Source organism: Ursus maritimus, unplaced genomic scaffold, assembly GCF_017311325.1.
Source record: "Ursus maritimus isolate PB19 unplaced genomic scaffold, ASM1731132v1 scaffold_12, whole genome shotgun sequence".
Classification (NCBI taxonomy): domain Eukaryota; kingdom Metazoa; phylum Chordata; class Mammalia; order Carnivora; family Ursidae; genus Ursus; species Ursus maritimus.
The window spans coordinates 53,211,226-53,227,434 of record NW_024423564.1 but is presented as its reverse complement, the minus strand read 5'-3'; the positions used below and the strand labels follow the sequence as shown (position 1 = coordinate 53,227,434).

The following is a 16,209-nucleotide window of genomic DNA, read 5'->3' as shown; positions in this document are numbered from 1 at the left end:
CAGGGACCTCGGGACCCAAGAAATGCTACAACAACACGTTACCTAAAAATTCTTTTTGCCTTCTATACTCCATGCTTGGACCTAGAAAAACTCACAAACCAGAAACACCAAGGAACATGGCATTGGGGGAAGGGGGGATTGGGGAGGGAGCCCCAACAAAATCCTGTTCTCCCCAGCCAAAGGACCAAGAGAAGGGCAGCACAGCAAAACAGAAAAGTTTTAGACAATAACCACTCTACTGCAGTCAAACACTGCATGAAAAACTGTGGACCCATCCATATCTACACAAGGAAGGCCAAGTGGAAAGCTAGACTTCACCCTCATAAAGCTGTAACAAGGCATCCAACACTCCCCACCAAGCATGGTATCAAAGAAGTCAGAGTAGGGAACTGGGATTTTCATACCTACTAGGAGGTATGAGCCTCCCACCTCCACAGTGTCAGTGGAGATCACATAGGGACATCTACTCATTCAGTAATAACAAGGCACTTCTTCCTCTTACTGCTGGGATGGTATCTGAAGTGGTCTATATATAATACAATAAAGGGTAAAGGGGTGGAAAGGTAATTAAATTTCTAGACTTCACTCAAACTGTTAAAATGTCAACACTAGTTTTGTGATAAATTATGTAAATATAATACCTAAGCAACCACTAAAAAGGCTATACAAAGATATGCACTCAACAAGACTGTGGATAAATCAAAATGGAATTCTAAAAAATGTTCAGATAACTCACAGGAAGATAGGAAAAAGAAAACAGAAAAACAAAAAACGGGGGCGCCTGGATGGCTCAGTCAGTTAAGCATCTGCCTTCGGCTCAGGTCATGATCTCTAGGTCCTGGGACCAAGCCCCACATTGGGCTCCCTACTCAGCAATGAGTCTGCTTCTCACTCTCTCTCAGATTAATTAATTAACTTAAAAAAAGAAAAAACAGAGAGAACAAAAAATAAAATGGCAGACTAAAGCCCTAGCAAAACAATAATAACATTAAATATAAATAAATGGTCTACATATACGAATTAAAACATAATGGGCACCTGGGTGTCTCAGTTGGTTGGGTGTCTGCTTTTTTGGCTCAGGTCATGACCTCAGGGTCTTGGGATCCAGCCCTGCGTTGGGCTCTCTGCTCAGAAGGGAATCTGCTTCTCCCTCTCCCTCTGCCGCCCCCCCCACCCCTCTCGCGCTCTCTCTCGCTCGCGTCCCCTCTGTCTCTCTCTCAAATAAATAAAATCTTTAAAAAATAAATAATAATGATACTAAAAATAAAAGATAAGAGAATGGTAGAATGAATTTAAAAGTATGACCTACCTGTATGGTGTACCAAAAAATCCACTTCAAATAAGACAATATAAGGAGGTTGAAAATAGAAAAATGGAAAAAGATACACCACCATGCATACGGCAATCAAAAGAATTCTGAAGTGGCTATATTAATATCAGATAAAGGAGACCTCAGAGCAAAGAAAAGTACTAGATAAAAAGGAACGTTACCGGATGATAACAACTATGATCCAACAAGAAGACACAGCAATCTTAAAGGTGTATGTACTAGAACAACAACTATAAATTATGTGAAGCAAAAACTGATACAACTGAAAGGAAAAATAAGACATATCTACAGTTATAACTGGAGACATTAAGACATCTCTCTCAGCAGCTGATAGACAACTGGACAGAAAACCAATAAGGAGGGGCGCCTGGGTGGCACAGCAGTTAAGTGTCTGCCTTCGGCTCAGGGCGTGCTCCCGGCGTTATGGGATCGAGCCCCACATCAGGCTCTTCCGCTATGAGCCTGCTTCTTCCTCTCCCACTCCCCCTGCTTGTGTTCCCTCTCTCGCTGGCTGTCTCTATCTCTGTCAAATAAATAAATAAAATCTTAAAAAAAAAAAAAAAAGAAAACCAATAAGGATATGGCAAAACACAACAGCACCACCAACCACAAGGATTTAACTGACGTTTATAGAACAGTCCACCCAACAGCAACAGAATAAACACACTTTTCAGAAGCCCAAAAAGCATATACCAAGACAGACCATATCCTGAGCCATAAAACAAACCTCAACAATTTTAAAAGAACTGAAATCAGAGTGTGTTCTCTGACCGTAATGTAATCAAATTAGAAATTAGCAACAACAAGATAACAGGAAAATCTCCAAACACACTGAAAGTAAACAATACACTTCTAAATAAGCCATGAATTACTGAAGTCTGAAAAGTGAAATTTAAAAAATACATTGAGCTAAATGAAAATATAACAAAATTTGTGGGATGATGGAAATGTAAATCAAAAACATAGATACTATTTCATACTCATTATGATGGCTATTATTTTAAAAATGGAAAACAAATATAGGAGAGGATATAAAGAAACTGGAAGCCTTTCGAATGTTCCCAAAAAATCGTATCAAAAAATGGGATTACCATATGATCTACTAATTCCACGTCTAGGTATTCCACCCAAAAATTGCAAATGAGACTCAAACAGATACTTGTACACTCATGTTTATAGCAGCGATACCACCAACAGCAAAACATGGGAACAACCCAACGTCCATCAACAGATAAATGGATAAACACAATGTGGTACACACATACAATGGTATATTATTGACTCTTAATGTGGACAAAGCTTTGAAGAAAAGCAGAGTGAAATAAGCCAGAAACAAAAAGACAAATATTGTATGATTGCACTTTATAAGGTACATAGAATAGACAAATTTATAGAGATAGAAAATAGAATAGAGGTTACTGGGGACTGGGAGAGGAGGGGGCAACCGGGAGTTATTGTTTAATGGGCACAGGGTTTCAGTTTCAGATAATGAAAAATTTCTGGAAATGGACAGTGGTGATGAATAGCAGTGGTGATGGTTACACAATATTGTGAATACACTTAATGCCACTGAATTATACACTTAGAAATGGTTAAAATGATAAATTTTATGTTATATATATATTTTACCACAAGACATAGATAGATAGATAGATAGATAGATAGATAGATAGAAACAAAAAGAAAGAAAGAAAGAAAGAAAGAAAGAAAGAAAGAAAGAAAGAAAGAAAGAAAGAAAGAAAAAAGAAAGGGGGGCGCCTGGGTGGCTCAGTCGTTAAGCGTCTGCCTTCGGCTCAGGGCGTGATCCCGGCGTTCTGGGTTCGAGCCCCACGTCAGGCTCCTCTGCTGGGAGCCTGCTTCTTCCTCTCCCACTCCCCCTACTGTGTTCCCTCTCTCGCTGGCTGTCTCTCTCTCTCTGTCAAATAAATAAAATCTTTAAAAAAAAAAAAAGAAGAAAGGAAGGAAGGAAGGAAGGAAGGAAGGAAGGAAGGAAGGAAGGAAACTTTAAAAAAAAACTTTTTAGGTCAATGTTTCTCTGCCCAGGTATTATTTCTAGGGCAGCATACCTTCCAGGATTCAAAGTGTCACAAATGAATATTCAATGAAAATAATGACAAAAGCTGGGAGTCCTTGCATATGTCTAATTCAAAATTAGTCTTTCCTCAAAGAATGACCAACCATACCATGAGTAAGTCTTAGGGTAGGGAAGGAAACTATGACACTTTCTTAAAAACACCAAATATAAGATAAACAATCTTATTTCCCAAACTCACACAGGTCACTGGCTTTCTAGATATGGTGTTAGCTAGACTTGGATCACAGAAACAAATTTATTTTTGTTACAACCAACTCCCCTCCCTCTGATGCCCATCAGAGACAGCTGCTTGGGTTAGTCTTGGAATGTGGTGATGAGCTGATTATAACTATAAATTATTCTGCAAGACTCCAAGGAAAGATCCTATATTTATTGACCCAAGGGAAGAGACTGCAACATGATTTTATAAAAGAGTGTGGCTGGGCCATAAGCAGGGTCAAAGGGTGATGAGAAGCAACAGTGAAGTACTACAGAACCTCTCATAGGCAATGTTACGATAGTTTCTTCAACAATAACTGTGTTGGAATTTGGCTGACATGATTAGTGTTAAGATCTCTTTCAATCCTTTCTGATGTATGTACCATCAAAAGTTCTAGGATTTGATTAGAGGTTGTTTCGGGCTGGAGGATAGGAGGATAAAAGGGTGATAGCTGAAGTTTCTTTTTGAGGTGATGAAAATGTTCTAAATTGACTGTGGGGATGGTTGCATACATCTGTGAATACATTAAATCCATTGACCTGTAAGTTAAATGGGTGAATTGTTTGGTATGTGATTAAAACTCAGTAAGGCTGTTAAAAAAAGTTAAACCAGAATCTAATCAGTTATAGGAAATACAGATGATAGAGAAATGAGTCTACAAGGAAGAAATTTCAAAAAAGTTGAACCAGAGTCCTAATCAACTACAGGAAATGAAGGAGATAGAGAAACAAATCTACAAGGAAGCAAACATAAAATCCAAAAGGCAGGTAATTCTATAAGACAAATAATCAGATTTTCTTAACAAGTTCAATGGCATTAAAAACAAAGTTAGAAGTTGGGGGAGGAAGAAACTACTTTGTTTTTGTTTTTACACAAGTGATCTAAAGCCAAATTCTATCTGTGGATTTTATGTAGATCCTCATTTGAACAAACCAACTATAAAAAGATATTTATGAGATAATCAAGGAAATTTAGCATGTACTGGATTTTAGATGATACCAAGGAATTACTGTTAATTTTCTTAAGTGTGATAACAGCATTGTGGTTAAGTAAGAAAATACCAATAGTTATACTTGTCTTTCTATTTTTGTGTATGTTTAAAGATTCTCCTAATTTAAAAAGTACTTTATCAGAGAGAATACAAGAAGACAAATTGACATGAGCAAGCTCTGACAATCCTTTGAAGGAACTGTGTTGCAAAGAAGAGCAAAGAAATACTGGGGCTGGGGACAGGTAGAAAAGTAGGGGAAAAAAGAAGGATTTTTTTTAAATGATACAAATAATAGCATGTTCATATAATGATGGGAAGGATCGGGTAAACAGAAAGGAAAGGTGCTAAAAGAGAAGGAGAATTACTAAAGGACTGTATTTCAGTAACTGAACAATGCAGGGACTGACTAATCCCTCCGCTTGTTCACGAGTGGTTCATCGAGAGTCACAGGCGAACAGACTGCGTGGATACAGATGACTACTGGTTAATACACATGGTGGTAGGAGTATGTGGAAGTTCTTTTCTGATTGTTTCAATTTTCACAAGTGCAATACGAAGCCAAGTTATCTGAGAAGTAAAAATGGGAACGAGCAATTAGGGGTTAAGAGTAGGAGGCATGAAATAAGCCAACTAAAATAGTGGGGAAATGAATGAACTAGGAAAACACACTATTTGCCTGGAAATGTTAAAGTCTTCATGAGTGAGTGGTCATAAACAGAGTGAGACCAGTCGATAGGATTATGTTTTTCTCCAGCCATGCTCAGCTGCACAAGTGCAGGTATGAAGTAAGCAGAGAGCTAGATTTTGAACAGCACTGAGGTTGTGCCAGTGACATGAAAAGTTACAGAATTCAAGGTTACGTGCAAGAGAGTCATTATAATGATCATCAAATAATTTAAGTTTGGTAAGGAGAGAAAAGAAAACATCAAAGTGTGAGGAGCAGGAAAAGGTCAGTAGGATCATGGATTCTAGGTTCTGGGGGTGAAGGACAGTTGGAGTCAGTATACCAGAATAAGAGGGGCACTGGCTGGCTCAGTCAGTGGAGCATGTGACTTACTCTTAATCTCAGGGTCGTGAGTTCAAACCCCACACTAGGTATGGAGCCTACTTAAAAATAAAAAAAATTTTTTAAAAGGATACCAGAATAAGAGAGCAAGAAAGATAAGAAGCAGTACTCAGAAAGTAATAAACATAAAACTGAGATTACAGAGGGGTTATGATTATTTATAACGACCAAATCTAGGGCACGACTATGGAAGTGAGTAGTTGAGGTGTAATACAGGACATGGGATATCAGTACAGAAAAGGAGTTCAAGACTCTGAGAGGATATTATAAAAGGATCACCTCCTTATACATTGCAATCACCCAGAAATCCATATATTCTAAAATTTCTCCAATCAGCATCGTTACTATTGTTAAAAGTAAACTCCATCTTTAAAATTTTTAATAATACAAACATTATAAACATGTCATTACAAGGTAATCAAGCTGTTATGTTCTGGCATACCATGTGTTTTCAATAATTGCTATCCTTTCATACCTAAAGGAAAAGTGTTAATGTATGTCTACCCAAGTCACTCTTAATTACTTTTTTAGTTTTTGACAAATGGAGATATATTTTTAATTCATATTCTTATTATAACAAGTAAGTATCAGTTTTTTATCAAAATTGATTATCCTGGGGCACCTGGGTGGCTCAGTTGGTTAAGCACCCAACTCTTGATTTTGGCTCGGGTCGTGACCTCAGGGTCAAGAGATTGAGCCCAGTGCTGCTAGTAACTGCTTGGGATTTTCTCTCTACTTCTCCTTCTGCCTCCCCCCCCAACCGCCTTCCCCAGCTCGAGCTTTCTCTCTAAAAACTGATTATCCTCATGCCAGTTTCCTTAATAAGAACACATATGTTTATGTCTCTGACATAGTAATTGGTTAAGGCAATGATTCAATAACTGTATATTCCCTTCTATAAAAGGGGACAGATAATACTATAAATCTATGTAATTATTTAATATTTCCTTCAGTACCTATTTCTAGAATAGATTCCTAAATTTTCTTATAATGATTTACCGTGGATCTGGGAAGTCTTAACTATAAAATTCCAGAGTTGAAAAATCCTGAATGTAAAGCTTCAGAGTTGACTAGGAAATCAACACCTGTATTACACCTCCTAATACTCTTCCCCAACTCAAATTTCAGGAAAGGGAGCAGTAGCAACAAATAAGATTATGAGACTAGTGATGGAACCCAATCCACTGGCTCATCTTTTCACTATTTTTTCACGGCCTTGTCAGTAACACACCACTAACATCCCGTATTTTAAATATGTTACTTACTGTGGTATGATGGGATATATTGCCAACAATGTTGAGGTTTTTAAGCAGTTGAGGAGAACCGCTATATTGTCCAGAGATCTGCTTCCTGACTTCAGCAGCCACAGTTCTATAACAAAGAAAGTAAATATATTATTTAAAAAGAAAACAACCACATTCAAAATGGAAGGGAACTAAGTATATTACATATTAATTTAAAAACCAACAAAATCGGGGCGCCTGGGTGGCTCAGTTGTTAAGGCTCTGCCTTTGGCTCAGGTCATGATCCCAGGGTCCTGGGATGGAGCCCCAAGTCGGGCTCCCTGCTCAGCAGGGGAGTCTGCTTCTCCTTCTCCAACTCCCCCTGCTTGTGTTCCCTCTCTAGCTGTCTCTCTCTCTGTCAAATAAATAAATAAAATTTTTAAAGAATAGGGGCGCCTGGGTGGCACAGCGGTTAAGCGTCTGCCTTCGGCTCAGGGCGTGATCCCGGCGTTCTAGGATCGAGCCCCACATCAGGCTCTTCCACTATGAGCCTGCTTCTTCCTCTCCCACTCCCCCTGCTTGTGTTCCCTCTCTCGCTGGCTGTCTCTATCTCTGTCGAATAAATAAATAACATCTTTTAAAAAAAAATTTTTTTTAAATAAAAACAAAGCAACAACAAAATCTCAGTGTATCAATAGGGCCATAAATTCATAAGATATTTCAGTAAATACTGCCTATAATTACAGTAGAACATCTTTATGCTGATGTAGGACACAAAAGTGACAGCCAAACTTACAGAAGGCTTTTTTTGTATCTGGCATTTCAGGAAACATACTTTGGCTTTCAACACAGCAGGAAGCTATAATAAGATATATGTATATTAAAATGTACATATCTTAAGAATATAAAATTCTAAAATATTTTATAAACAAAGAATTAGAAAGAAAAAAACTCCTCTTTCCTTTCTAATATCAAGTAGCTCCTCATTCATACCCCAGAAAACTATCCCTTATTTTTACTTAACTAATAGAAATCATCCTTAATACTCTGGCATTAATGGCTTTCCATAATCTGACCTTAATCACCTTTCCAGCCTTGCATGTCCTTTCCCAAATTCTTGTCAGTGAACATAAATTGCTTCCCACAAAGCTATTTCCTTCTTCTATACCCACAAATTCAATTCCTAACTAGTTTCAAGGTTAAACTCAAATACCAAGACCTGCATAACAAACTTAAGTTTTAGCTCGCCCCAACTAAAAATAATACCACCCTTCATTAAAATTCTTAGAGCATTTAAAATCTAATGCGCTCTCCTCCTTCCTAGTTATTTTTCCACATTTTATGTATGCTCTATATAAACAGAGGCAGTGGTTTCATTCATCATTGTTTTCCCTAAAATATTTAGCTTGAAGCACTCAAAACAGGTGACTGGTTAGTCCTATGAAATGTACAGTATTACTGAACTTTTTGACGAATGAAGTAAACCATAAAAGCACTACCATAATAAAACAGATAAGTCTTTATTTGAATTACGATTAGAATTTAAAAGTTCCATCATTTTGGAGATGCCTGGGTGGCACAGGTGGTTAAGCACCTGCCTTCTACTCAGGTCGTGATGCCAGGGTCCTGGAATCGAGTCCTGCATCAGGCTCCATGCTCCGCAGGGAGCCTGCTTCTCCCTCTGCCTGTTGTTCCCTCTGCTTGTGCTCTCTCTGTCTCTCTCTCTCTCCCTCCGACAAATAAATAAATAAAATCTTTTTTAAAAAACAAAAATAAAAGTTCCATCATTTCGATCTCATTACTAACCCTCGAGGGCATACTAGAATTTCAAATTTACTTACATAGCATTTCTAAAACAAAAATAATTTAGAAATTCAAACGACTTCACACCTCATCAGTCTCCATATTCCTTACATTTCTCAAAACTATAGAGCAAAATATTCAATGAGCTCCAAATCCAGTAATTAATAACTTTATCACGTTAGTAACATTTTATTAAATAGAAATTATAACTCAAAAAAATTATAACTCAAGAACACAAAATAAACACCCCTATCCATAGATTCTGTGCAATTATTTTTCTACAGTCAATATCTAACCTCTACACTATGATCAACTCTCCACTTCCTTATTTTATAAAACTAGCCTTCTGGGTTTTTTTAATCTTTTCCAAAAACTAAACCCTACTTTCTGCTATCTTTCTGCTGCAAATAAACTGAAATAGGTCTAATGACCTGGTTTCCAGGCCAGCCTGATTCTTTCATTCTGCAGTGTTCTCAAGCCAGAGGCTGAATTCAGAGCCCTGAACATCTTGGTCCCCATACAAATCTCCTGCTNAATTTCTAAACAATCTCATTTTCCAAAAATTATCCAGATTTATGATACAATCTTCCCCCCCCTTCTTCTCTTCCACGCCTCCTTCCTTTTTTCATGTTCAACCATTCCATACATTTATCCAGCCTATTTTCAAGCCTATTACTCAACAAGAAATTTTTGATACAAAGGTAAAAAAGTAAGTCTCAAGATACAGAATTAGCTCAGCTTTTTTTAATGGGTGATTTCAGGTACTTTAGACCACTTCTGTGTTTTATAAAAGGCTAATTTGTTATTCATAATGGCTGAAACCCAGAAGTTTATCCTTCAATAGGTAAATGGATATACAAACTGTGGTACAGCCATACAATGCAATATTATTCAGCAATAAAAAGAAGTATGTTATCAAGCCACAAAAGACATGGAAGAACCTTAAAAGAATACTGCAAGTGAAAGAAGCCAATCTGAAAAGCCTGTGTACTGTACGATTCCAACTATATGACGTTCTGGAAAGGCAAAACTATGGAGACAATATTAAAAGGGGGGAGGGGCGCCTGGGTGGCTCAGTCGTTAAGCGTCTGCCTTCCGCTCAGGCATGATCCCAGCATTCCGGGATCCAGCCCCGCATCAGGCTCCTCCACTATGAGCCTGCTTCTTCCTCTCCCACTCCCCCTGCTTGTGTTCCCTCTCTCGCTGGCTTTCTCTCTCTGTCAAATAAATAAATAAAATCTTAAAAAAAAAAAAGGGGGGGTGCCATGCTTGGAGGGGGGAGGAAAAGGAAGGGATAAATAAGTAGTGCACAGGGGATTTTTAGGGCAATGAAATTATTCTGTATGATTCTATAATAGTGAACAAATGTCTTTATGCATCTGTCAAAACCAACAGAATGTACAACACAAAAAGTAAACCCAATATAGTCCACGGGCTGTAGTTAATAATAATATATCCATATTGGTTCATCAATTATAAAATGTACTTCACTAATGCAGGATATTAATAATAAGGGAAACTTGGGGCACTGGGTGGCTCAGTGGGTTAAGCGTCTGACTCTTGATTTCAGCTCAGGTCTTGATCTCAGAGTCATGAGTTTAAGCCTGGAACTGGGCTCTACCCTGGGTGTGGAATCTACTTAAAAAAATAAAATTAAAAAATAATTTTTTTAAATAAGGGAAACTTGGGGTGCCTGGGTGGCTCAGTCGGTTAAGCATCTGCCTTCAGCTCAGGTCATCATCCCAGGGTCCTGGGATGGGGCCTTGAATCTGGCTCCCTGCTCAGTGGGGAGTCTGCTTCTCCTTTTCCGTCTCCCTCTGCCCCCTCCTCACCACTTGTGCTCTCTCTCTCGAATAAATAAATAAGATCTTTAAAAAAATAATAATAATAGAATAATTCTTCCTACTCGTAGTGACAGCTCTATAGTAGGGAAATACAGGGAAGTCTTTTTACTTCTAATAAGCTATTACTGCAGGGGCGCCTGGGTGGCTCAGTCAGTTGGACGTCTGCCTTCAGTTCAGGTCATGACCTCAGGGTCCTGGGATCAAGCCCCACATTGGACTCCCTGCAGGGAGCCTGCTTCTCCCTCTCCTTGTCCCCCTGCTTATGCACGCACTTGTGCACTCTCTGTCAAATAAATAAATAAAATCTTTAAAAAATATATTAACTGCAAAGTAGAAGGAAGAGGTCAAAAATTCCATAGTTACTTATGCTCCTAAATTATAAGAGAATATCTTCTTCCCCTCCCAAAAGAACATGATTGAATATTTGACCTATTTGTCTCCTTACCAACTCTCTCCATTCCACAAGCTTCCTCATTACGTCAACATGCATTACAATTTTCACAAAAGAAAACACTCACTAAGGCCATTCACCATAGGACACTGGAAATAACCAACAAAGGACTCACATCCTGAGGGAAATTATGTTGTATTTAATCTTTCCTCTAACCTCCTCCCACTTTCAGATGCCCCATCTAACCCATGATTTCCAGAATGACCAATCTAGGTCTCTCTCATCTTTACTCATTCTTCAAGGGACCAGAAGTAAAACCTTAGTAAAAATGAGTAAGGAGAAGGGAGCCTCATAGACCTTACCACTCTTGATGTTAGGATCCTGAGTTCAAGCCCCACGTAGAACTTACTTAAAAAACAAAATAAAACAACTAATAAATAAATAAATGTTAATTAAAAAGAGTAAGGAGAGTTTAGACAAAACAGAAGAGTTTAGTTGAGCTTCTCCTATAAAGTCACAAAGAGTAGCTGCAAAGTACTGGCAAATAAGAAAATAAGATCTCTTGGAACTCTGTTTATATATAAAATAGAAGTCAAGGAAGAAGTGAAGGGTAAGAGGATATACCATGGAATATACCAGGTAAGTGAATACATCAGAGACAAGGCAAAAAAGGGCTGACTAAAATCCCCAAAGGAAAAAGGAAAGAACAGCTGATACTCCAGCACTGTGACTATCCAAGCCCAAGACTGGTGACTGACGGGTTGAATCACAGTTCTACCATTGTGTATAGTTGGCATTAAAGATAAAGAGAAGCAAAATAAAGAAAACCATAGATTAGATCTGGGCCACCTCTGACCCGGCAGGGGTGTGAAAGGAGGGACTATTAGCTTCTGCTGCTTTGCTTGGGGGAACTTGAACTAGCACCTGGAAACTTTAGGAAGACATGATTTTCAAAGCTAATTATGAAACATCTGTCACTGGAATTAGTACTGTGACAAATGGCAGGAAGACAACACTGGCTAAGAATTTGCAGAAATACCTTCCAATCTGCAGCATCATATCTCAGGATGATTTCTTTAAGCCAGAGTCTGAGATAGAGACAAATACAGATGGATTTCTGCAGTATGACGTGCTTGAAGCACTTAACATGGAAAAAATGATACCCACCATTTCCTGCTGGATGAAAAGCCCAAGATAATCACTGTTATCAACAGACTCTGGAAATGCTGAGAAATTCCCATATAAATCATCGAAAGCTTCCTTCTCTTTAACTATAAGCCCCTTGACACTCTATGGAACAGAAGCTACTTTCTGACCATTCCATACAAAGAATGTAAAAGGAGAAAGAGTATAAAGGTCTATGAGTCTCCAGACCCCCCAGGGTACTTTGATGGCCACATGTGGCCCATGCATCCAAAGCACAGACAAGAAATGGAGACATCAGGTGGAAAACTGTTTACCTAAACAGAATAAAATCTGAAGAGGACCTCTTCTCACAAACGTGTGAAGATCTAATACAAGAACTAGCAAAGCAGAAGTGTTTGCAAGTAACAACATGAAAATGGACTGCTCTGAATCCTTCCTGGAATGAATTCGGAAACTCAAAGGAGTATATTTAAGAACCTTAACCAAGATACAGTATGTAACTTGGTATGATGTTGGCTGTTGGTTCATTTGTTTGTGTATCACACGTGATTTTCCCAATATGTGGAACAGCAAAAAGTTATCCATGCCAACAGACAGGAATTTACCTTGATGAGTTGTTCTCGCTCTAAGGAGTGCAGAGACAGAGCAGAGCTCACAATGAGTCAGTTCCTCTAGACTAATGATTGTCAAACTTTTCTGAATAGGACCCAAAGGACAAAAGAAGGCTTACAACACAATCCAGTATATATGTATTCTATTGTGTTTGTATGTGTTTGTGTGTGTCTGTATGTATCTGTGTGTGTAGATATATATGTGTGTGATGTGTGTGTATACATACACACATATCAAGTATCACAAAGTATTCACCTTAGATGTAATGCCAGGTGATATTTTTCTATTTGTAATTTTTAAAATATATTCATTACCATCTAATCCCGATGGCTACCTCCTGCAAATAAAGGCTTTACTAGGAGTACCAGTCACATTGAATAAATCAATAACAGAGAAAACTAGAACAAGCAGGTGCCAAAGCAAACAATCAGACAAAAACCAGAAGGCAGGTCATTCTGTACTGCAAGTGTGTTCAACAAATCAGTGTCATGGGTAAATAAATAAATAAAGATGCTGGGCTAAGTTTTAGGATTAAAAAAATAAAAAAAGACTTCAGACCAAAAAAAAAAAGTATAATCTATTTAAAAGAAGGGGGGGGAAACTTAAGAGATATAACTAACTGTAATGAATGGTTCCTAACTGGATCCTGGTTTGAACAAACCAGCTACAAAAAACATTTCGGGGATACTGAGAAATTTGAACATGGACAAGCTACTACATTATTAAGAGTTATTATTTTTTTAATGTGTGAAAACAGTATTATAGTAATGCAGGAAATGTTCTTATATTTTAGAGATGCAAATGATGTTGGTAATTGAGCTTTAAACTCTTCAGTTATTATGACTCTACCTTAACGTACAAAACTAGCAAACTAGGGACGCCTGGGTAGCGCAGTCGTTAAGCGTCTGCCTTCGGCTCAGGGCGTGATACCGGCATTCTGGGATTGAGCCCCACATCAGGCTCTTCCGCTGGGAGCCTGCTTCTTCCTCTCCCACTCCCCCTGCTTGTGTTCTCTCTCTCGCTGGCTGTCTCTGTCAAATAAATAAATAAAATCTTAAAAAAAAAAAAAAAAACTAGCAAACTAATGATGGAGTACAGACGGGGCAAGTACTCTTCAAGAAGTGTGTCGTGTCCTCCATAAAGCCCTGCTTGATTATTTCTGCTCTGTTCCACTCAGGTTAGCTACTCCTCCTCTCTGCTTCCAAAGTACTCATGACTCATGTGTATCCATATACATTCAAGGGAACGGAGTTACCAGTGGGCTCATTCAGACAGGCAGCGACTAGCCAGACTGCTGTTCACCATGCACTAAGAACCTGGCCTTGCTGACAGAGTCTGATTTCAGCAGTAGGAAAGCCCAATGTTTGTAAACACTCTCTGATATAAGCACATAAATTGCAAAGCAGGTTCTTCTGGAATACTAACACAACCCTCAAATATAAAAGTCCGGTGGAAGAAAAAAAGGTACAGGAAAGGATTAAGAACTTGGCTTCTCAGGTCTGGTAACTTCTCACACTTCAGAGGCACCTTTGCAACCTCCGTGAGGAATTAGGAAGACAAGGAAACTTCGCTTCTGGAGTATATGTTATGCTGGCTCTTATTTTGCATAAATGTTTCAAAGCAGGCCAATTTCTGCCATTAAAGAAAATGTATATTCTTTAACTCAATCTGGTGGCACTTTTCTTTCAAAAACTATCTCATTGTGATAACCAAACAATATCATAGACATAGCATTTATCAATTTGTTTTGAAATCTATTTACCTATCTCCTTGAAAGAAACCAAGCAATAAAAGGGGGGACTTCATTTACCCTTGCACCCTCTAGCAGGGTGCCTGGCACATTCTCAGTACTTAATAAATGTTTTCAAAGCTTAACTGAAAAAATGAAAATAGAAAGAAATTCATAATTCTCCCCCACCACACCCACCCCAAAAAGCAGTTCAGTAAGAATGCTAGAATGGAACAACTGATGTGAGCTTCTAAGGACAGGGACTGCATCCTATTAATCTTTACATCCTCAGTGTCTGAGAGGATGGAGAGAGAGAAAGACAGAAACGGAGAAACAGGTGTAAGAGTGCAGCGAGAGAAAAGGAGATAGGGCATAAGAATGAATTTAGAGACTACTCAGTATACGAATCGTCCAAATGTCTTTAAGAGTAAACTAATTTGTAAATATGGTTGTTTCTAATTGATTGAAAAGGACAAGGAAGTATGCCTTCTTTTTTTTTAAAGATTTTATTTATTTATTTGACAGAGATAGAGACAGCCAGCGAGAGAGGGAACACAAGCAGGGGGAGTGGAAGAGGAAGAAGCAGGCTCCCAGCAGAGGAGCCTGATGTGGGGCTCGATCCCATAACGCCGGGATCACGCCCTGAGCCGAAGGCAGACGCTTAACCGCTATGCCACCCAGGCGCCCCAGGAAGTATGCCTTTTTATCTATTATTGTCAAATAGGTAAATATTTGCTGAGGGGGAAAAAATCCACGGAAGGATTCTAAATATAGAACCGTTTTCTGTAACAGCCTTGCTGACATCAATATCCCATTTATTAAGTGAAACACGGAAACACAATGCTCTCCTATTCTACATGAAACTCCTTTTAAACAAGATATATGATATGTTTACTTATCTCAAAGCAGTCTCTAATATGACTTTAACCTGTCTGAAAAGGGCTGATTCCAGAACTATGTTCAAACTCTACAATTACGTAAATAAAGTTATTACAAGTAGCAGAGGAAATAAGATTTTCCAACATACAGAAAAGACAAAGAAAATAACTCTATAAAGGAAGACATCTTTTTCTTTTTTTAAAAAAAGTAGACTCCACACTCAATGTGTGCTTGAACTCACAACTCTGAGATCAAGAGTTGCATGCTCTACTGACTGAGCCAGCCAGGTGCCCCAGGAACACATCTTTTAAAAAGTAAACAAAAGGAATATATACGTGGCATTAAAAAACTCAAACCTCACAAAGAGGTAAAAACAAAAGGTACGTCTCTCTACTATCTCCAATCCCCAATCCTATTTCGCAAATGTAACCACTTAATATTTTATCAGGTATCCTTCAAGAAAAAGATGTATCTACTTTTTAATGTCCACATATGACATCATACAATAGAAAAATCTTTTCTTGGTACCTTGTATTATACCTTAATATATCCTGGGAATCATTCCATATCAGCACATAAAATTAATAATACTCTAACTATTTATCAAGCATTTACAACTTATATGCCAGATACTGTATAATGTGTTAGACTTGTTATACCCCATTTAATCCTCAGAAAAACTCCGTGAAGTAGGCATTATATTAGGATATTTAAGTATCAAGAGGTTAAGGTCACATAACTAATAAGGAACAGAACCAAGATCTGAACATAGAGCCCCTGCTCTTAAACACTGCTCTCTGGCTTTCTAGGTGCCACAGAGTTTGGGAGATGGGTGAACCAGAACATATTTAACCAGCAGTTTCTATTGGTAGACATTTAGGCTATTTCTAGATTTGTAAAG

At 38.2% G+C, this 16,209-nt stretch overlaps 1 protein-coding gene and 1 pseudogene across 1 annotated transcript in view; one reads left to right on the top strand and one right to left on the bottom strand.

Moving 5' to 3' along the window:
- DOCK7 (dedicator of cytokinesis 7) overlaps positions 1-16,209 on the bottom strand; it is a 201,827-nt gene that overhangs the window by 170,930 nt on the left and 14,688 nt on the right. Inside the window, exon 2 of the mRNA XM_040627213.1 lies at positions 6,947-7,052. Within this exon, the coding sequence (XP_040483147.1) occupies positions 6,947-7,052 (106 nt within the window). The remainder of the gene's footprint in view (positions 1-6,946; positions 7,053-16,209) is intronic.
- Positions 11,799-14,595, top strand: LOC103663068 (annotated as a pseudogene).